Raw genomic sequence first — 22,647 nt, forward strand, 5'->3', positions numbered from 1 at the left:
TACAACCAGCATTCTTGCAGTCTGGAAAGCACTTGATTTGGAATTTTAGGTTAAATTAGCTCTTGTAAGTAAGTAGGACCACAAGAATCCAGCTTGGCTGTTCTGCTGGCAATCAGAGCCTAAGTCTCTGACAATAAAATTCCACATCTAAGATTCTATGACTATGATTCCAAGAGTGTAAAATTCCAAGATTTTCTTCACTCTTTTGTAGAAGGTTTGAGATTGGGGGCAGTTGGCACTTCCTTGGGTGGTGCCCCTACTTTCCCCCAAGAACAGAGAACTCAAGCAAAGGTACTACTGATGGGCTTTATTTCAGGGAGTTTGAGGGCCTTTCAGACCAAGCTGGCCAAGGATGAGGCCTGCTGGAAGGCTGTTAGAGAGGCAAGAGAGAGCCCTGAGCTGCCAGGTGTAGACTACCACCCTTCCCTTACTTGCTCCTTGGTAGCTGTGCCCTCTTCTCTAGCCACGGCCTCTCTGGAGGCAGGACCTGAGACCTACTCCAGTCAACCTAAGTAAAGGGGGCCTTATTATAAGGATAGAGCGTGGCTCACAGAATCCAAAGACAGGCTCTTGGGTCTTAGAAAGCCACCAAAATGGAGGCAATTATCTTCTGTATCTCTTGGGAGGCTCCATATTATTTTTTCTGCATATTTGTACAATTTGGTCCTTCAATTCACAGTTTCCCAGTGGCCCCTCGCGTCTGCCCCAGCTGAATCAGGCCCTTTTGCCTCCGTGGGCACGTCAAACCGTCCTAGGGTCCTAACGTTTCCATTCCAACTCCCCAAAGAGAATCTGATGGGCTCCCCGTACCCACCAGTTTACGGCAGTGAAAGCCGCTGTGCAGCTCCCCGACCAGGTCCCATCACTTGTGGGCGGGGCCTCAACAGGGCGGGGCCTCAGGGACCTCCGTAGGAGAACGCGCGGCGGCCCCGCCGTGGGCCCGCGCCCTCGCGCTCCATGGTCTCGAAGAGCAGCCGCACCAGCGCCGGCCGTCCCTGTGCCACTAACGCCCGGGCCAGCCCCAGCATCTCGCCCGTGTGGCCGCGCCACACGCGCTGCAGCTCCTGGCGCAGGCGCGCCGCCGGGTACTTGTCCTGGGCGCAGCGCAGCCACGCGTCCACCTCGCTGCCCAGCTCGCCGTCGCTGAGCTGTGCCTGGCTCCACTGCGCCAGCAGCGCCTCGAGCAGGCAGCCGAAGCCCTCGGTGTGGCTGGAGCCCGCGTCGTCCAGCTCCACGGCGCGCTTGAAGCAGGCCGCCGCGTTGGCCTCCTCGCCTTTGATGCGCAGGCACTTGCCGCGCAACAGCTGCAGCTCGGGCAGCGTGGCGCCCAGCTCTGACTCGCCGGCCTTGGCCAGGAAGACCAGTGCCTGGTTCAGCGCCGCCTCGTCCACCGCCAGCTGCTCCTGCACAGCGTCCACGCCCATGTAGTAGTAGACCTGGGGTGGGGGCTTCGGGGTGAGCCTTTCTCCCCTGCCGTCGCTGCTCCCCGTTCATTCCTTTCCCACACTTGCTGTTTTAAAAATTCCACGCATTCATTCCCACCCTCCCTCCCTCGACAATTATTCATCGCAAAATTTGGTGCCCCTCTCCTGGCAAAGGAGACGGTACTCTGATTCCAGTTCCAGCCCCAGCGCTCTCAGCCATATAACCTTGAGCGGGGCAATCTCTGGGCCTCAGTGTTCTCATACATAAGATATGACTCTGGTAGTCATTCCGTGCACACGGAAGGCACAGAAGGATACAGAATAATGGCCCACACTTTCTGAGTGCTTAGAAAGAACTGGGCCCTGTTCTGGACGCTGTAGGTGCATCATCTCCTATAATCCTCACCAATGCAGTAGGAGGCAGGTACTGTTATCAGGCCTGGGGATGCCCCGCGTTCCTCCCTGTGTCCTCAGTGCCCGGGCCTGGCCTGGCAGAGAGTTAGTAGGTTTTTAGTCAGCTATTGGCTCCCCTAGCCAAGAGGCTACCTTACCTGGCCGATGTTCAGGTAGGTCTTGAGGCCTGGGCACACCTTGACCACCTCCTCGAGGTCGGCCTTGGCGCAGGCCAGGTGGTTCCTGTCAGGCATGCCCCCGAGCCCCATCTTGCTTCGCTCCAGGTCATGCAGGTAGGCTCTGACGTGGATCTGCCCACAGAGAGTCAGCTCAGGGAAGATGCTCCAAGCAAGGACCCTTGCCCTCTTTTCTATCCTAAATAAAGTTTTTTTTCTTAACAGCAACTCAGGGAGGTTCTGTGGTGCAGTGGAAAGCCCCTGTGACTGGAACTCGGGAGTCTGAGGTCCTAGTCCTGTGCCAGTTTGGGCTAGCCACTCCGCTTTCTGGGCCTTAGTACACTGACCCCTCTCTGTACAATGAAGGGCGTTGGATGAAGTAAGAGCCATTCATTCATTCACTCATTCATTCAACAAATATGTATTGAGTGCCCATCATATGCCAGGCCCTGTGCTAGGTACTGGGGTACAGTGGTGATAAGACAGAGGAGGTCCCTGCCCTGGCAGAAATTCTAGTAGGGGAGATGATCATAAACAAGTACGTGGTACCACTTCAAGTGGTGACAAGTGCTATGAAAAAATAAACAGGGTGATGAAATAGAGGTGACTAGGGGAGGGGGTTATTTGAGATGGGATGGCAGCAGCGATTTTGTGAGAGTCTGTGTAAGCAAGTAGTGTGGGAAGAATGGCAGGTGGCCCCAGCTTACAAGCATCAAATTACAAATGATTCCAGACCCTTGCTTTCATCACCACTTCCTCCCTTTTTCCCCACATCTATTTGGAGCATTTAGAAAATCTAGAGGCTCAGGAGGGGTAGGGAAGGGGTGGAGAAGGAGGAAGTAAGAAAAAGGGGGTCATTGTCGTTGAAGGTATTAATGCTTTATAGCCATTGGTGGGCTCTGGTTCTAAGACAGCTTCGTGAGTGAGGTGGGGGTGGGGTGGGAGTGGGAAGCTCTGGCTTTGGAGCCAATTGAACTTGGCTGAATTCCAGCCCCTCCCCCTCTTTATTATCTGAAAAACATCTGAAAAACCAGTACACGAAGATCTTCCTTGGAGAGTTACCATGACAATGGAGAGAATATGTTCTAGCCAGGACCTAGCACATGGTAGGTGCTCAGTTCATTCATTCATCCTTTCAACAAATATTCATCAAGAGCCTGCTACGTTCCAGGAACTGAGGATATATAGTAGAGAGCAAAATGACAAAATTCCCTGCCCTCGTGGAGCGTGTGTTTCAACTGGGGGGAGAGACAATAAACATGATAAATCAGCAAATAGTGTGTTAGGGAGTGATAAGTGCTAAAAAGGAAAAACAAACAAAGGCAGGAGGACACACAGTGTTGGTGAGAAGCTGACATTTTCAAGAAGATGGCTGCTAGCAGCTCCGCCTTTTCTTCAAGCCCTCCAGGAAGTGAGGGATGAAGCCAACTGGATATTTGGGAGAAGAGCATTCTAGGCAGAGGCCCCGAGGCAAGATCATGCCTCAGGAGCTCCAAGGACCCCAGTGTGGCTGGGAGGGAGGGAGCTGAGCCGGGGTGGGTCAAGGTCATGGGCCAGGTAGGGCCTTAGGGTCACAGCAGGGACTGAGGCTTTTACACAGATGAGTTCCCGTCCCTTCTGTTCCTTCCTCCTCACTACGCCCTGCCCCCATCCTGGTGCCAGTCTGGTCATCTGAGTAGTAAGTGTGATCTTTGGAGCTACAGGGAGACAGCGAGCATACGCTACAGGCCAACCTGTGATGGCGTGAGGAGAGTGAGGTTTGGATTCCCCCTAACGGAATCAGGACCCCGGGAAGGTCACTGCCTCTCTGTTGCCTCATTAGTAAAATGACACACGTTTGGCCTCTCACAGGATCTTGCGAGAATTCAATCAGGCCATGAATATGAAAGTGCTGGGTGGAAGGGCTTCCCTGGTGGCGCAGTGGTTGAGAGTCCGCCTACCGATGCAGGGTACATGGGCTCGTGCCCCGGTCCGGGAGGATCCCACATGGCGCAGAGTGGCTGGGCCCGTGAGCCATGGCCGCTGTGCCTGCGCATCCGGAGCCTGTGCTCCTCAACGGGAGAGGCCACAACAGTGAGAGGCCCGTGTACCGCAAAAAAAAAAAAAAAAAAAAAAAAAAAGTTGAAAGTGCTGGGTGAAATGCAGAGTGTTATAGAAAGGTGTTATTATTTACTATCAATCATGAGTAATATCACTACTATTGATAATGACCACATCAACTGCCATGAAGGAACTGACTGTCTAGTACCTGCTGGCAAAATGATTATGCCATACAGACCAAGACCAAGGGAGCAGATTCACCATCATGTCCCATGAAGTAGTGGAGAAGGCTGTCCAGCCTGGAGCAAAGTGAACTCAGAGCTCCAGCTCTTTGTCCCCAAGCAGATGGGTTCTGTAGGGGCTCCAGAGGGCAGATCTGGGACCAGGAGGGGGAAGCCAGAGGCAGGCAGCTCTCAGTTAAATGAATAATCTGCTGAGCTCAGTGACAATAGTGGACTGCCTCAAGCGACAGTGAGCCAGTTAAAAATATACCTAATAATACTGCTCAACCACATATGAACTCTTACTATGTGGTCAGTACTGAGTTTTACACAGGAGTCTAATTTAATTCTCATAACAACTTTGTGAGGCAGGTACAATCACCTCCAGTCTATAGAAGAAGAAACTGGGGCTCGGACTTTGGGCAACAGTATTCTGTCTACAGTCCCGTAGCGTGTAAGCGGTGCTGTGGGATTTGAACCGAGGCCAGCGGCGTTGAGAGCCAGAGCTCTGATCTACGACATCAGACTTCCTCCAACATACCCTCTGCCTTTCGCAAGCACCTCCCATGCTCCAGGCACCTGCTTTAGATATTACTTCACTTAGTCATCTGACAACCTTTTTTTTTTTTTTTTTTTTGCGGTATGCGGGCCTCTCATTGTTGTGGCCTCTCCCGTTGTGGAGCACAGGCTCCGGACACGCAGGCTCAGCGGCCATGGCTCACGGGCCCAGCCACTCCGCGGCATGTGGGATCTTCCCGGACCGGGGCACGAACCCGTGTCCCCTGCATCGGCAGGCGGACTCTCAACCGCTGCGCCACCAGGGAAGCCCCCTGACAACCTTTTAAGATAGATGTTATTATCCGTATCTTCCAGATTTGGGAATGGAGGTTTGGAGGGATAAGTGGCTTGCCCCAAGTCCCACAGTGATGAGTGGAGAGGCCAGAATCCCACCCAGGTCAGTATGGCTGCCTAAGGTTCTAATCAAAGAGGAGGCTGGCAGGTTGTAGGCCAGGTCATTGCAGAAGGGATGAGCAGTGGGTGGGAAGCTCCTTCATTCTCTCACTCAACAATCTTAGAGAACACAAACTGTGAGCCTTGATGACACCTAAGCTCCCTTCCACCATGAAGGCTCCCTGACCTCTGGGCTCTGGCCACAGGGTCTTGGCCCTTGTTCTCTGATTCTGGATGGCAGGATGTGGTGGAGCTGCGGGTAGACTCACCTTAGCCCTTGTGCAGTACGCCGGCCAGTTGAGCTCCGGATCTCGTAGGATGTCCAGGGCCATGTTGCAGGTACCAATGGCCATATCCTGCTTTCCGAGGAAGTGGAAGATTTTGGCCAGGTGATTCAGGATGGGGGGTTGGTCCTTGGCAATCTCAATGGCCTGGGTAAGGGAAGAGGTAAGAGCAAACCATTTGTCTGGCTGTTTGCCAGAACTGGAACCCCTTCTCTCAGTAAAGCCATATTACCCCAAAGATCTTATTCCTCATATCCACCACATCTTGGGACCCAACACTTTGGGCACAGCTCACTGGCACTCAACTCCTGAGAGCCTGACTCACTGCCATGCTCTCTGCCATGTTCACGGGACATGTCCAGTGAATCCCTCCAGACCCCAGGTAAACCCCTCTTCCTCAGACATGTCGCTGTGTGTGCCCCCATTTTCCTGGGGCAGGTAGGGGGAGGGGCCAGAATCAGCCTCTACCTCCCCCAGACTCACACAATGTTTCTAGCTGGGCACAGCACTTCCCCTGCCGCCACCCCTATATTGTTACTGACAGCTGCCTGCCTTGTGTTTGTTGCTGCCCCTGAGACGGTGAACTCCTACAGGGCAGGGGCCCCATCCGTCCACCTCTGTGCCCGGCACAGAATAGGTTCCCAAGGAGGGGCAAAGGCAGTGCGTTAAATTGGACACAACTCTCGGAACACACGTGAACCAGTGTTTATGCTCTGCTCTCACTAAGATCTCTCACCAAGAAATTGCTCATTACTGACCAGCAAATGCTAGGAACGTGCCCCGGGCAGAGCGTCGTGCTGGCCGCAAGGGGAACGAAAATCACAGGGTCCCTGGCCTCCAGGAAAGTCTTCAAAAACTGAGCTAAGTGTGGAAACTGCCACAGAAACGAGGTGCCAAGAATAAGGCTTGAACAGCACTTTACAGCTTACAGTGAACAGTTTCATCCACTACCTCCTTTCAGTCTCTCAATAGCCTAGATGGTGGACAGATCACATAATTAACAGATAAAGAGGTTCTGAGATGGAAGTGACTTGTTTTAGGGTCACAGGGCCTATGGGCAGAGCTGGCATCCAGACCCCAGCTAACCTCGTCTTCTTTCCACTTTGCCCCCAGGGGTGTGAAGGGGAAAGGCCTGAGGGTGTATCTGGGAAATCGTGACTAGCTTAGAAGACAGGCCTAGGGAAGTGGAGAGGGTCTGACTCATAGGCCAAGAGGACAAGGGAGCACTTTGGCTTTGTTTGGGATGGAGAGAAAGGTCTGGAGTAAGCACACTTCCTGAGTAAGGCAGGGAGGTGGGGACGACACCCAGAGAAGCAGCGGGCTCCAGGAGAGGAGGCTGAGGTGTCAGCCTCAATCCGGGTTCGGAGAGCTTCTGTGGCCGGGGGCACATACCTTGCCAAAGCAGTCCAGGGGGTCGGTCCCTGAAAACCCGCAGTCATGGATGCCCATGGGGGTGATGGAGAAGGTGTCCTTCCTCTCCAGCAGCATCCCGAGGTAGCACCAGGCCAGAGCTGGGGGTGAGGCCGGGGGAGGGGTCTCAGGCAGCAGCGGGGTGGATAGAGGGAGGGGAGCCACGAGGGGGCAGGGGGCCAGTGCCACCCCAGGTGTCAGCCCCCAGGAAGACAAAGGGAGGGGAAGTGGCACGAAATCACTGTGGGCCAGCCAGGGACCGAGAGAAACAAGGGTGGGGAGAGGGACGTGTGAGCGGAGGGATGAACAGCTTCAGTGCTTGTTGTGTTTACTGTGTCACGCGGGACACCCCGCTCTCTGACTCCAGCTCTCCCCAGCTCTGGAGCTCTGGTCCCTGTGGAAAAAGGACTCGACTCCCCTCCAGAACAGCCTTCCCTCCTCCCACCACAAAATGGGGATAAGAGGCTGCAATGGCGAGAACTCTGTCTCTTACACTTTGGGTCACAGACAGGCCTGGACACGTGCACCTGGAGTGATCTGCAGGCGCCCGTTCACCTGTGCGAGGTGTGCGAGCTCCCTGAGGTGAACAAGGGAGTGGATGAGACAGAGGGTGAGGGACAGCGAACCAGTGCTAGAGGTGGGGACAGTGACAAGACTGGCAGGGCTGGTGGCGGGTGCAGGGAGGGCGGGGCAGAGGCTCCTCTCCCACCCGTCCCCACGGGTCCTGCCTTGGTGGTGGGGATCCGAGGACTTGAGGACTTGCCGGAGCAGGGCCAGCGTGCGGTTGAAGGCCGGCAACCTCTTCTGCTCCTCGCTGCCCAGCTCCAGGAAGATGCCATCTAACCTGTGGCAGAGAAGGGGACACGGCTGGTCAGCACCCTCCCAGCCGTCCCCAGGGTGCCGCGAGTCCTCCCCAGGCCAGTGGGCAGGGAGGGGAACTCGGGGAGCCCTTGCCACGCAGATGGGCTCAGCCATTTCTCCCCTGGCTTCCAGGCCCCATCTCTCCCCGTCCCTCCCCACCATCCCCACCATCCCATCCCCAACCCGTAGCCTGACCTGATGAAGAGCGTTGCCATGGTGAAGTACCAGCCCCTTTTTTCCTCCTTCGGGATCTAGGGAAGCAGAGAATGGCTTGTGCTGCTGCTCTTGAAGCATTTGGGACATGGTTCATAGACTCCCATGCTTTCCCTGAACCCTGAGAAGCAGCAAGTACACTCTTGGTCATAGTCCTGGCTCTGCCACTGGCTGGCTGGGTGACCTTGGGCGAGTCACTTCACTTCTGTGACCACAGAGGATTTGACAAGATGACCTGTGTGAATGCCCCGAGCAAGGTGTCCATCACAGAGCAGGCGTGGCGTCCATTTCCTTCCCTCCCGTCTTGCCTTCCAGGCTAAGCTCCTCTCCCCTTGGCACCCCGACCTGTGCCCTGGATCCACCCCTACTGCAGGGCCCACACTCCACCAGTCACCTTCTCTCTCCCCCGCTTCTCCCCTTTGGTGCCATTCCTCAGCTTGCACCTTCCTGAGAAAGCCCCTTTGGGCATGTTAGTGAGTTCAGCTGAAGCCCAGGACCCCACCCTGAACTGTTTTCCCATTGTTTTTCTTGCCAACTTTGCTGTGCATTTAGACTGACTTGGGCACCAGATAAAATATTTATGCCGTTATTTATGGGAGTAGCTGCTCCTGCCTTGGGAAAGAATTTTAATGAAAACCAATAAAACCCCCAGTGCGTATCGGCGGCTCTGCCTCAGGCTCCAGCCCCTCCCTCCACATTCAGCTCCTGTGGTTGATCTCCAGGCTCCATTCTGCACTCACCACCCGCCACCCGCAGAGGCCTTCTCAGCTCAGGGCCCCTATTATCCCTCCACCCCACCCTCAGCAGCTAGGATGAAGCATTCAGTCCAGCCAGCATTTCTATGGTGTGAGGCGTCTACGGCGTGAGGCCCAACTATGATGTGTTGGGTGCTATGGAGCTGTGGCACTGAATGGGACCTGCACCCTGGCCCACATGGGCTCACAACTCGGTTGGGGAGACCATAAATAATGGGGTTTGAAGGAGCGCCTGCCATGTGCCAGGATCCTGACCCTCATCATCTCAGTCTCACAACAACCTATGAGGTAGGTGTCATCCCATTTTACAGAGGCACATATTGAAGTTCAGAGAGGCAAAATGACTTGCCCAAGGTCACACAGCATGCAAGTGTCAGAACTGGGATTTGAACCCCATTTGTTAGTCTCCAAAGCCCTTGCTCCCCTCATTACACTGGCTTACCCATAACTATAATATGAAGCAGGGTTTGATCAAGGCTGAGAGGGGGATGCAGACAAATGCCGCAGGATGAAGAGGCCACTTCCAGCCAGAAGATTCTGAGAAGGTCTCATAGAGGATGGGCTGTAAGGTGGGCCTTGAATAGCAGTGGTATTTGAGAGGGTGAGGTGGGGGACAAGGGCATTCCAGACGGGGGGCTCAGCACGGACACGAGTGGGCAGCTGGGGAGCATGGGGCACGGTGAGTATGACTGGGGTGTGGTGGGACCTAACGTTGCCAAGTTAGGCTGCGACTGCTCTGGGGTGGCCTTGGATGGTTCGGAGGAAGAGAGGAAGGGGGACCTGTGAGTAGATCTCAGTGAGCAGTGTGATTGCCCGTAGGGGAGTGTCTTGAACGCCGACCCAAGCCAGGTCTGGCAGGAAATCCAAAGACAAAATTAGAGCAGAAGGAACACCAGGGGCTATGGGAGGAGGTTTCCTACATGATCCAGGGGGACCCCCAAGACTTCTAGAGGAGGACGTGCTGGAGCAGGGTTCTCAGGGACAAGTAGGAACCAACCAGGTGGATACAGTGAGAGAGGGCATCAGATGGAGGGCACATCATGTGCAAAACCTCAGAGATGAGCGAGCAGGTGTGTTGGGGGCTGCATGCAGCCCAGAGCGGCTAGAACCCCAGTTGTAAGGGGCGAGGGGATGAGCCAGCAGGGGAACATCAGGAGGGGCCCCTGAGTGTCAGGCTCAGGACCTGGAAGTCATCTGCAAGGCAATAGGGAGGCATAGAAGGGGTTAGAGGTGGGGAGTGCCAGGATCCGGTGTGTTTTTGCATCCATGTCACCTTGAAGTGTTATCCTGTTACTTAGGTTGGAATACGTGTATGGGGGCTTGGCTGGGAACAGGGCTGTCTGGAGGGGAGAGCGGTGGGACCCAAGGATTAAAGGGCATCCTTGAGAGCGCAATGGAGAACACTGGCCAAAGCAAAAAGCTGGATGGGCTGCCAGATGACCTTACCTGCTGCATCTGCACGGGACCTGGGACGTGGGAAGGGGACTCAGATTCATGGGGCACCTACTGTGGGCCAAGCTGGCCAAGGACCTTGACATAATGTCAGCACCTGTCTGTGTGAAGGACCAAAGGCACGTGTGCCTCAGTCTCCCTGGTTTCCTGTGGCTGTGATCTCGTGACCTCTGTCCCCATGCCTGCTTTGAGGTTGGCCAGACTGAGTCATGGTGGGGAGACACAGAACTTGCTCCCCCTTTCAGGCTCCTGACGAGGAGATGTGACCACAAGTGACAGCAGGTATCCTAGACTAGGGGAGGGCTGCAGTGCAGAGAGCAGAGGCTCGGGTGGCCAACAGGTCTGGCCACAAGAGGGGGGTGACCCTGGGTGGATGTGTTACCCCTCAGAGGCTGTGTCCTTACCTGCAAAGGGGCATTGTGAGGCAGTGACCAGCCTGGAGACCGTGCCCATAAATCTCCATAAACGTTTGCCCGCTTTCTCCTGGTTTGGGTTAGAAACGTGCAGGGTTAGGCGTGTCTAGGAGGCTGCTTTGCCTTATTTCAGCTCTAGGTGGGGCATCGAGGTCTCAGGCTCTGGAGTCCGGGGCTATCCTGCCTCACCCCACTCTCCACCTCTCCACCCACCCCACTGTGCTCCTAGGGCCTCACATGCCCCGTGGGGTCCACAAGTCCCCAGTGTTGAAGAGCAGTGTGTTGTCCTCAGGGCTCTCCCTGGTTCGTAGCCACTTTCTTGTTTGGTATTCAAGATGCAAGAAATTAAGTTATGTGTCCAAATCACACAGTTAGTACATGACAGAGTTGGGACATAAACTCATGCCTTCCTAGTCCTAGCCCGAAGCCTGTCCACAGCACTCAGTTATCTTGATCAATCAATCCCCTTATTATGTCTCTGAGAACACTGAGACCACAGAGGTAAAGCAGCTTGCTCAGGGTCACACTGGTTAGTATCAGGACTTAAAACCCAGTGGTTTCACCACCATTCTGATAGTCTTGAGTAAGTCAAGCCTGGTTATGGTTTGCACTAAGTAAGCAATACTACCACCTGGTGGCAGAGTGCCTAAATTGCAGGGGCAACTCCTAAAGGTTAAGTCTCCTCCTTCCCTTCTACTTGAAGACTAAAACTGATTTTCAGAGAAGTAGTTAGCTGAGTGACATCTCTATGACAAATCGCAAATGTAGCCCCTCCTCAGATCCCACTTAAGAGTAACATTTGCAGGAGGGCTAATGGGGTTGCGAATCAGGAATGGAGTTAATGGTATAAACAGACCTAGTTTGAAGCCTCACTGTGCTTGGGTTCCAATCCTCCATCCCTGTGATGGAGCTAGTAGAGAGAGACCATACATTTTGCTGTGCAATTCTGGTACTAAAATGGGCTGTCTCTTTAAAAATTCTTCTAGTTGTAACTGAAGCAGCAGCTGAAGCTGTTACCAGGGGCAACCTGGCAAGCCACGGTATGCTAAATTAAATTAAACAGGCCTCTGACTACCCTCTCCCCTCCTCTCTCCTGGAGAATGAAGTTGCTGTGAAACCTCTTATGGCTGCAAGGAATTCACTTCCAGAGTTGATCGCTCCCAGAGGCAATATATTTGGAGGCAGCCTAGGAGGGGCTGACAGGACCTCTGCCAGGAGAGGAATATTGACTGAGGGCCTCCCCGTGTGGGCTTTGGCAGGACACCCTACCTTTTCTGTTCATCCTCATCAGGACCCCGTGAGCTGGGGGTACTGGGGTCTATGAGGGGGCACTGGCCAGAGCGTGAGCCTGACGAGGCTTCAAGCTGGCAAGGCCCAGGCACCAGCACTGCCCTTAAGTAGCTGGTTAGATCCTGGTACTAGCTGAGGGTGAGATGAGGCACCGACTTCAGGCAAGGGGTTCTCAGGACATCTCCCAGCTCCTCTGAGGCCCTCACCGGTATTTCCCTCATTATAGAGATGGGGAAACAGAGGCTCAAAGAGGCAGAGACATGCCTACTTCACCTGATATTTCAGGCCAGGTCTCTGACTTCAAGTGCATGTTACTCCCACAACACCTCACTGCAAGTGTTTGTACAGTGCTTACCATTTACAAAGTGCACTCACACCAATGCCACATGATCCTCAGAAAGCCCTTTGTGGAATGTAGAGTGGGTTATCATCACCCCTCTAGTACAGATGGGAACACTGAGGTGAGAAGACATCCTCAAAGATGACACACAGCCAGTGTGAAAGCCTGGACTGAGACCTGGAAATGCTGCTTTTTTAGCTATACTAATAATAGTGCGTTTTATTGAGCACTTACTATGTACCAGGCACATAATTTACATGTGTTAACTCCGGGGTTACCTAGGAGGTAGGGACTATGATTATCCCAGTTTTACAGAAGAGGCACCTGTGGCCCAGACTGGCAGAGCGAGAAGGTAGCAGAGCTGGGGACCCAGCAGCTTAGCCTCAGAGTTCCTGCACCTGACTACCCCAGACGAGTGGTCCTTGAAGTGGGGTCCCCCGACCAGCCGCATCAGCAGCACTTGGGAATCTAATAGAACCACTGCACTAGAGTCTAGCACTGCAGAGAGCCAGGTGAAAATGGCAGGCCAGTGCATCTCTTTTTAAATGAGCAAAAGGATCAGCCGTTGTGATCCTCTGGAAGCCTGAAGATCCACGCTGCTACAGCTGGGTGGGTAACTGACAAAGGTGGGTGATCTGGCAGTATCTGCAGAGAATATCAGGATTAGGATTAGACATTACAGAGCAGGTTTGTGTTAACTTGGCAGATATAAGGATGGGTCTCAGCTGGCTACTCCATTTACTTCAAAAGGTGGTCCCCACAGAAGGAAATGTTGCAGGGCTTAGCTATTTTAGAGGATTTCAATAGAAGATCTCAATATGCTAATGGTTTATGAATCTATATGTGTCTGCATAGGCTATACAGAGACCTTATTGGTTCTTAAGGAAAATGCTTGCCTTGCAATTTGAACTCTGCCCCTGTGGACGTTGTATTCTGTGTGTCAGAATCAGTTCCTGAAAGATGACTGATTCTCTTTCAGGGGAGGGGGGATGAGAAGGAGGAAAGAAAATGAACACTTCTCAACCATCAACTGTCCACTGGGCACTTTCGTGCATCATGGCACTGAATCCACCCACACAGCAGCCCGAGAAGGTGTAATGTATCCTCCACCTTTTACAGGAAACAGAGGCTAAGAGAAAAGCCGCCCGGCCAGCCCCACAGCCCAGGGGGAAGTGCCATGATTCAAGTTCAGACCTGCCTCCCTCCAGTGCCCCTGTTCTTTCCACCTCGTCAGGCTGACCCTGTCTGTGAAGGCTGATGCTGCAGAAATAAAAGTCACCAGGTGACAGGTCTCAGGACCATGCTCTTCCTGCTCAACTGGAATGTCCTCTGTGATGACACAGAGCAGCCTCGGGCTCTGCATGCGGAGCTCCAGCCCCAGTCCACCTGGCTGGCCTGGCACCCTTGGGGGTCTGCCCCAGAAAGGCTGGGCAGGAGTTTCTCCTCATCCAGCTCCTGCCTCGGTGGGGGTGGGGAGTAAACAGAGGGTTGAGATTGGAGTCCCACCCCTACCTCTACCTCCCCCAGGGCTCCTTGAAAGTCCGCTGGCCCAGCCTGGGCCTCAGCTTCTGCATCTATAAGCAGGGATGATCGACTGGGTTTGCCTGTGTCACAGGCACATGGGTGGGAGTGATCAGTGCGACTGGGCAGGGGGGATTGGGGGGGTGGGTGCTGTGCCATGGTGGTGAGTCACCTATTCAGCCCTGGCTGGGTTCCCTGCATGGTCTTTGTGGATTTTAAGAGTGGAGCAGATCGACTGCAGCTCCCCATTGTCACCCCCTTTCTGGTCCTAGGTCTGTCACACAGACGCAGACTCTGTGAGCCAGCTTTGCTTTGCACTGGTTCCACAGACTCGCAGGACTGAGTAGAGCCACTTCTCTATTCCATGGTCCCTAGAGAAAAGGGACCCTGTCCAGTCCTGGGTACAAATCCAGCTCTGGCCCCGGGTAGGTCTGAAGAAGTCCTGCATTTTCTCAGCCCCTCCCATGGGTCTGGGCTGTGTGCACCCTTAACACACTCTATCTTTCCTCCTGTGAAGAAGGCAGTTGGGTCAGATGATGCTACAGGCAACTTTGGCTCTGGTGTCCTGTATCAATAAGGAGGGGAGACCCAGTTCCCAAAATTGCCAGGTGTGGAGGGAAAGAAGCCAGCAGCAAATTCAGAAGGTGCTGCTATGCAAATGTGAGCAGCACCGAGGCCATCAGAAGGCTGGGGCTAGAGTATCAGGAAACCTGTCCCTCAGCCTGGGCTTTATGTCAGAGAGAACTGAGTTCAGTTCCAGCCAGCCACTCATGGCTGTGTGCCCTTGAGCAAGTTGCTACAGCTCTCTGAGCCTCAGTTTGCTCATCTATAGAATGAGGTCAATAACAGTTCTGATTCCCCAGCATTTCTAGGAGGAGCAAGTGAGATAATCTGTGAAAAGCACACAAGTGCACAGTCCCTAGCTCATCGTCCAGTGTCATCCAAATCAAACCACTCAGATTTGTGGAGCTGTGTGTGTGTGTGTTTGCAATCACCATGGGAGGAGAAACCCTGCCCATGATCTCAAAAGTTGGAGATCAACTCTAAAGTCCTCAAAACACCGTGCCTGACATTCCCCAACCTGTGGTTTCCTACCTCCCTCTGTGTGTTTATGTGTTTTCTTCTGCCAGGAGGTTCATTCCTTCCCCCACTTCTCTATTATCAAAGTCCTTCCTGTCCCTGAAATCACTCTGGCCACCACCTTAGTCCAGTGACAGAGGAGGAAATGTCCACCATCCACAGAGGACTTGCCCACTGTCCCACAGCCAGTCGTGGCAGGGCTGAGGCAGGAACCCAAATCCTGCCCCCTGGCTTTGAGTGGGGTCTTCCCCGATGTCATTGTTCTTTTCCCAAAGTTGGTGCTGGGCTGGGCTGGGCTGAGGGCGAGCTCAGGAAGGGGCAGGAGGAAGTGGGAGGAAGCAGAAAGAGGGCGGGGGCTCACTTAGAAGGAGTTCTGGCAGCCCCATCAGGGGATGAGGATGAGAAGGATGTGTCCATCAAAGCTCGCTGGGGCTGGGCTTTCCCTCCATGACCCCAGTTCCTCCTCCCACACCCCTGCCAGGCTGGTACCACTGTCCACATTTCACAGAGGGAGACATGGACCCTCAGAGAGGTTACACAGCCAGCCCAGGTCACCCAGGGCATCCCTGCAGCCTGCAGATTCCCACACCAACACTCTGACCTCAGTCCCAGCAGCGCATCTGCCTGCACCATGTGCCCGAGTTGTCAGAGTTTGGAGCTGGGGGACGAAGGGGAGAGGGAGAAAGGGAGGCTGGGGGAGAGAGGGGGGCATGTGGGAGGCGGAGAGCTGTTGGGAGGGCAGCTCCTTGAGGAATTCCCAGGTCCTGGGGCTGGCCTCCCCGCTGGTGGCACAGCTGTGTGTGTCTGTGTGTGTCGGTCCTTCCTGCCAGGCGACTGTGTGGATGCCTGCACCTTTGTTTGTTTGTGAGGCCGGCTGCTGGGCCTACCAGCACTGGGTCCATCCCCGCCCGCCCTAGCAGGCCAGGTGAAACCTGGATGGCCTGTGTGCACCCGGTCACCTGGAGCGAGTCCCCTCCCTGAGTCTGTTCTGTTCTCTGTGCAACAGGGAATCACAATACCAGTGGCAGTGTGTCTGTGAGGTTTGAATAAAAATCAGATGTGCTAATGAATGAAACATTCTGAGCTCTGTGCCTGGCGTACAGGCTGGATCAATGGTACCCACTGTGGTGGTGTTGCCTATTACCACCCTGAGCCTGCTCTGGGCCAGCAGCAGGGGTGAAGGATCTGCATGTGTGTGTATCTGTGCGTGTGTGCAGGTACGTGTGTGTGTGAGTGAAGCCACACAATATTCCGGGAAAAGGGGAAGAAACTCAAATGATTGAGTTAGCTTGGGACAGAGATATTACTTTTTTAGAGAAATATAAGTTTGAGTTACTTTATTTTAGAAAAATAATGGGGATTTTAAGACTAAAAAACTGGGCTTCCCTGGTGGCGCAGTGGTTGAGAATCTGCCTGCTAATGCACGGGACACGGGTTCGAGCCCTGGTCTGGGAGGATCCCACATGCCGCGGAGCAACTAGACCTGTGAGCCACAACTACTGAGCCTGCGCGTCTGGAGCTTGTGCTCCACAGCAAGAGAGGCCGCAATAGTGAGAGGCCCGTGCACCGCGATGAAGAGTGGCCCCCGCTTGCCACAACTAGAGAAAGCCCTCACACAGAAACGAAGACTCAACACAGCAAAAATAAATAAATTAATTAATAAACTCCTACCCCCAACATCTTCTAAAAAAAAAAAAGAAAAAAAAAAGAAATGAATAGAGTCGATAAAGTCCTTACTTAAAAAAAAAAAGACTAAAAAAACAAATTAAATTTAGCAACAGTCACAAACCCCTCTTGGGTGTACAACCCCGTTCCAGACACGGGGTGGTAGGTAGAGATAGAGGGTCGCCCAAGACAGAGGGCTCACCCTCTAGGGGGCAAGACAGAAACCACTGTTATAGAGCAAAGCTGAGGGCTGTGGCGGCCAGAGGGTGGGCAAGGTGAGGGGCTGGGCCCCAACATGATCTACACTCTGCCTGGAGCCCTTCACGGTCTCTTGCTTAATCCTCACAGCAACCCTGTGAGGTGATGTTAGAATCCCACCTTGCAGATGAGGAAACTGAGGCTCAGAGATGTGAAGTGACTTGTCCGTAGCCACCTGGTGATGGAGGCAGAATTTTAACCGGGTGTGTCTAACTGCAAAGTGTTTGCTCCTAATACCCACTCAGCCTGGAGACTCCACCAAGAATCCATCTGTGAGTGTGTGTGGAGAGGTGACGGGGGTGGGGAGGAATGATGGATAAAGCAATCTGCCCCATCATATTTTTGTAACTTGAGGACGAGGAAAGGGAGGGAACGAAGGGCTGAGAGGGAAGGCACAGACCTCATCCACTCGTACACAGACGTGCTGCTTATTTTTGGATTATGGGCTGAATTACTAACTTTTGTAATGTTTTCTCTTGTAATTTTCATTAGCAGATGAGCAGCCGTCATTGGTTCTTTGGCTGCTCTTTACTCTTTGAGCTCCGGGGGCTCCTCCTTGCCTGGGACAGTCCCAGCCCCCTCAGGATGGAAAATCTCCTGGAGCTGCAGCACCGGGTGGGTCAGACTCCTGGCCGCCCACCCCCAGCTGTGCTCCTGTGGGTGGCGACCCTCTCAACTGGAGGCCCCTCAGCGGCTGCTCCGCTCTCCTCACTCCTCCTTCCCTGACCCCAAGCTGACTTCACCTCTGCCCTCATCCTTCCTATCCCCCCACCACTCCCTATACCCGGCAACCCTCCCTCTACTTCTCCACACTTCCACTCTAGATTTCCAGCAGGTGGCCGGTGTGGGGGGCTCCCCTCCCCATCCTGCTGGCCATCTGCTTCACACTTATTGCACCCCAATTCTCCCACCTCTCCAGAAAGAGCAAAGGCTTTGGAGTCAGAGTGGCATAAACTCAACTGCCACTTACTAGCTCTGTGGTCTTGGGCAGGTTACTTAGCCTTGTTCTGCCTCAGTTCCCACATCTGTAAAATGGGATCAGGAGGGTTCTTGTGAGGACTAAGATGAAGTCCGCAAGGCACCCGGAGAAGAGCGTTCATGAATATTACTGTGTGAAGGTGGGCATTGTGTGAAGGAAGGTTTTCAAGGGGGAGGTGACATTTGAGCTGGGTTTTGATGGATGGAGTTTGCTTTCTAGGCAGAGGGAAAAGTTCCTGCACAGGCAGCTGTGAAACAGCACAGCATGTCTGGAGAAGTATGAGAAGTTTAGAGTCCCTGGGAAGTAAGGTTCAAGGGAAGTAAGAGGAAATGCAGCTGAGAGGAGGGCAGGAACCAGACCTCAGAGACCACATCAGCAGTTCCTCAGGGCCACCACGTGCTCTTCCCCATGAATCTTCTGGCTGCCCTCTTTCCAGGTCTCATCCCCTGCTCCAGTTCAGTTGTCACTAAAGCCCCCACCGCAGGACCTCTGCACACACCATGCCCCTGCCGGGATTGCCCTCCTCTCATTCCTGCCAGTACACTACTGCCTCTTCCAGAAGCCTCCCTCAGTCACTTGTGCTGAAAGGAAGTGTGTCCCCTCTGAAGTTCAGTTACTGTCACTCTATCCCCAGGACCTGGACGTGCCAGGTCCCTGCGGACTCCAACACGGGTCCTGATGTCCTCGAAGTGCACTTCCCTTGTCAGCCTCTGGCGGTGGGGGGGGTCCTGTTTTTGGTTCAGAAACTATGGTCTCTGGTGTACAGCACTCAGAGATGACTGTCACCTGGTACAGGCCATGTAATGAACGCCGGTGACCTCAGCCAGTCATAGGCACACCTCTGACACGCCCCTTTGGCCCCCACTCCCAGAGAGGGGGCTCAGGGAAGGCTAGTTACTGAAGGAACTAATGTTTGCTCTTCCCTTTGTCCATGAGCTTCTAAAAGGCAGGAGTTCTTAATGATAAGGTCTGGCACACAGTAGGTGCTCAATAAATGTTAAGATGCTGAGCATGTGTGTCTCAGACATGCCCAGAATTTACCAGTTTATGGGCACTTTTACCCCATGATTTGATTGGATAATCATAGTAAACTGAGGCAGAAATCACCACTGTTTAATGTTTATAAAGCAGACACTGAGGCCAGAGATGAAAAGTGACTTGTACAAAGTCACACAGCAAAATAATAAGCGACCTGGGTGCTTGAACCCAAGCCTCCTGCTCTAACTACAAAATCATCATTGTCATCCTGATTGCGACTATTTCTTGAGCATCTACTCTGTGCCAGGTACTTTATAAGCATGATCTCTCCTAATCCTCAGATGATGAAATGGGGGAACTCCAAATCCCCACTTTCTCCTGGGACTCGGGGGGAGGTTCTGACCACAGACACTCTGTGCAGACCTGGGGAGCAGCCGCTGGGCCAGGCCCAAGGACACAGCACAGGCCACCTCCCACCTGAGATAGTCAGCTCCCTCCCTGGAGCACAGGGCAGTGCCCTGCTTGACACTCTCTCCTCTGGGCAGTCACTGAAGGGGACGGTGCGGCCCCCACTGTGGCTGGGAGGGAGGAATCGGCCCCCATTCCTTCCCTATGCCCCAAACTTTGCCTCCCTGCTCACCTCCTCCAGGAAGCCTTCTCCTGAGAGCAGGAAGGGACCTCAGAGACCATCCAGTCCCCCCTCCCTCACTTTCACAGATGGGAAAACCACCACCCAGACAGGTGAAGGCCCCACCGTGAGTGGTTGCAGCTGAGATGAGAACCCAGGACTCCTGGCTCCCAGTCCAGGGCTTTTCAGGCCCTGCTCTGAGACTGTGATCATACTCAACATACACCAAGCTGGCCACGCCTTCCACTGAGGGCGGCTGGCATTCAGGGCCTTGTGCTTAGGCTCTAGAACAGGAGACCTGGGTTCCTTTTGGCCCCAGGGGATAGCCACAGCTGCACACAGGTTAGGGGGGAGGAGCCTCTCCCAGGTCAGGAGAGGCAGAGGTCACCTGTGATCCTGCTATTTCTGTGCAGGCTCTGTTCCTCATTTTACGGATAAGGAATCCTAGGATACAAGTACTATTGTTATCCCCATTTCACAGAAAGGGAAGCTCAGTCATGCTACGGACTAGTTGGAGGTGAGAGCGTGGGGAATTGGGATTTGGACCTGGACTGTCTGACCCAGAGTCTACCGTGTTAACCTCCACCCTGCCCTGCTCCCCTTAAGTCAAGTCCGTGCCTCCCACCCAGCATTCCCTGAGGTCTTGACTCCACATTTCCTCTTATGGGGGAGCCATAAGCTTTGGTGGAAAAGGCTCCAAGGGGGTGTGTAGAGGCTTTGTGAATGGAGCCATCCTACCCATGTGTGAAGCCTTGTTGTCTTTTAACTATCACAAATAGTCATCATTGGGCTTCCCTGGTGGCACAGTGGTTGAGAGTCCGCCTGCCGATGCAGGGGACACGGGTTCGTGCCCCGGCCCGGGAGGATCCCGCATGCCGCGGAGCGGCTGGGCCCGTGAGCCATGGCCGCTGAGCCTGCGCGTCCGGAGCCTGTGCTCTGCAACGGGAGAGGCCACAACAGTGAGAGGCCCGCATACCGCAAAAAAAAAAAAAAGAAAAAAAATAGTCATCATTATTAGCTCAACCCTGCCTACGCTGTGCCTTCAAGGAAAAGTCATGGTACCTCTCTGAACTGTGATTTCCTCTTCTGTAACAAGAGGATAATGCCTCTACATCATTTGTCTGCCATCCAATGCAGGCAGCCTTTGGAATGGCCCCCAGTGATCCCCACTGCCTGGTATTCGTGCTCTTGTGTAACCCCCTCTCTCTGCCTGGAGGCTAGACCTAGTGACTTGCTTCTAATGAAGAGAATATAGCAAAAGTGATGGGATGTCCTTGTGGCAAGGACCTGAGGGAGGCCTCTGGCCAACAGCCAGTGAGGAATTGATTCTCCCAATAGCCATGAGTGTGAGCTTGGAAGCAGACCCCCACCCCACCGCCCCCAGCTGAGCAAGCCTTCAGATGAGACCACAGCCTAGAGGCACCCAGCTAAACCATGCCTGGGTTCTTGAGCACGCAAACTCCGAGACAATCAGTGCTTATTGTTTCAAGCTGCTAAGTCTCAGAGGATATTTGTCATAAAACAATGGGTATCTAATATACCTAGCATTTGTCTATTTAGCTCTGGGCCCTATGCTACACATACATTCACTCAAGATGCATTTACTGAGTGCCACTGTGTCCAGGCACTGGCCAGGTGTTGGCTTTACAGTGGGAAACCAGACAGATGTTGTCCCCACTCTTGAAGATCTCAAGATTGAGGTGGGGAGACAGACTTGTAAATGGACAGTGTGAGCAGTGCTGTGGGAGCCCAGGGGAGATGCCTGACCCAGCCTGGAAAAGTCAGCGGAGTGGATGCCTGAGAGCGAGGACAACCTTCCAGGCAAGGGTAGAGCAAAGGGCACCTCCGAAAGAGGCCGAAAGAGTGGCAAGGTGGGTTGTAAGGAGACCTGGCCCACAGGGAACAAAGGGAAGTAGACGGTGGCAAAAGCCTGGCTGGAAGGGGGAACACGGCAGAGGGAAGGCAGAGAGCAAGGTCACGGAGGGTCTCCAGTGCCCACCGGAGAGCCTGGGACTCACGTGCCAGGCAGTGGGGAGTCACTGGGGGTTGTAAGCAGCTGACGGATATGGCCAGAAGGATTGAACAACATGACACTGGCAGCAAGGGTGGAGGAGGAGGCCGAAGGGTCAGGCCAGAGGGCAGGAACCCAGGCAGGGAATGATGGAGGCTGGGCTGTCAGGGGGAGGCAGGAGAGGAGTGGATAGACCCTGGAGATATGAGGAGGCGGAGCGGACAGGATCTGGGGTCTGAGTTGATGGCTATGGTGCGTGAGGGGGAGAGAGAAGGCAAGAATGCCGCCTGTTTCTGGCGGGATGTGGAGCTGTGCCTTATACTTAGGTGGGTGTGGACAGGTGCAGGGACAGGTACTTGCTGGGAGGAGCAAGGTGAGAGGGATGAGTTGGTGTGTGGAGTTTGCAGTACTGCCAGCAAAGAAACTTACGCAGGATAACCCGCTGGGAAGTGGGGCCACGCCCTAGTCCGGCAGAGTAAAGCTACAAGCCTGGTCTAGGACCCAAGGTGGGAGGGGCACGCTGGAACGGTATTCCGGAAGCCAAAGGGCCAGGGTTCGTTGAGAATTTGGAGACCAGGGGCATCCCTGCAGACTTTAGGGGCCGCGACCCCAGCCCTCCCAGCCTGGGGAGGGGTCACCCACCTGCTGCGCGTAGCCCAGCGCCTTGTCATAGAGCTCGATGCCGGCCTCCAGCACCCGCGCCCGCTCCTCTAGGCTGGCGCAGCCCACGTCGAAGCCGTGCGCGTAGCCCTGCTCGGCCAGGCAGCGCGCGGCGCGGAGCGGGGGATCCCCGGTGGCCCCGCGGTCCCCCGCCAGGCCCATGAGGCCGGCCAGCCGCGCGGCGCACGCCTCCTCCTCTTCCTTCTGCCCCAGCCGCCCGTACACGTGCGCCAGATTGGCCCAGGCGTTGAGGTTGCCCGGGTCCTTGCGGGCCACCTCGAGGAAGCTCTCTCGGGCCTCGTCCAGCTCCTCCAGGTAGAAGGCGAAGGCGCCCAGGAGGTGGCGCACGGCGGGGCGCTGCGTGGCAGCCGCCAGCACCAGCTCCTGCCGCAGGCCGTCCCGCTGCAGCTTCAGATCCCGGGCGTGGAGCGAGGCCGGCGAGCGCGGCTCGAAGTTCAGCTGCATCTCCAGGTGGAAGTGGCCGGGGAGGTAGTCCAGGTCGTCGATGAGGGCGTCCAGCTCCTCGGCCGCGGCCTCGGGCTCCGCCATGGCTGCCCCACGGCTCCCCCGAGCCTTGCTCCGGAGGCTGCCGTGGATGGGGGGCGCCCCTCAAGCGAGCCCGGCGCGGAAGGCAAGGGTCAGCG

The 22,647-nt window shown here is 54.6% G+C and overlaps 1 protein-coding gene across 1 annotated transcript; it reads right to left on the minus strand.

Annotated features, from left to right (window-relative positions):
* Positions 1 to 896: 896 nt before the first annotated feature.
* On the minus strand, positions 897 to 22,552 carry TTC22 (tetratricopeptide repeat domain 22). The gene is made up of 7 exons (XM_060083898.1): positions 21,986 to 22,552; positions 7,956 to 8,011; positions 7,628 to 7,743; positions 6,882 to 7,000; positions 5,475 to 5,636; positions 1,976 to 2,128; positions 897 to 1,436 (listed from the first exon to the last, which is right to left on the minus strand). The coding sequence occupies exons 1-7, from the start codon at positions 22,550 to 22,552 to the stop codon at positions 897 to 899; spliced, it is 1,713 nt and encodes a 570-aa protein (XP_059939881.1).
* Between the last annotated feature and the right edge of the window lie 95 nt (positions 22,553 to 22,647).

The sequence above is a fragment of the Mesoplodon densirostris genome, chromosome 2 (genome assembly GCF_025265405.1).
Source record: "Mesoplodon densirostris isolate mMesDen1 chromosome 2, mMesDen1 primary haplotype, whole genome shotgun sequence".
Taxonomy (NCBI): Eukaryota; Metazoa; Chordata; class Mammalia; order Artiodactyla; family Ziphiidae; genus Mesoplodon; species Mesoplodon densirostris.

What these genes read in the sequence shown, in the direction of transcription:
- TTC22 (XM_060083898.1), bottom strand. Translation starts at nt 22,552, where the DNA reads ATGGCGGAGCCCGAGGCCGCGGCCGAGGAGCTGGACGCCCTCATCGAC. An exon ending in ATGGCAACGCTCTTCATCAG is followed by an intron (nt 7,744 to 7,955) that starts GTCAGGCTACGG and finishes TCTCTGCCACAG; the next exon opens with GTTAGATGGCATCTTCCTGG. An exon ending in CCCTGGACTGCTTTGGCAAG is followed by an intron (nt 5,637 to 6,881) that starts GTATGTGCCCCC and finishes TCCCTTACCCAG; the next exon opens with GCCATTGAGATTGCCAAGGA.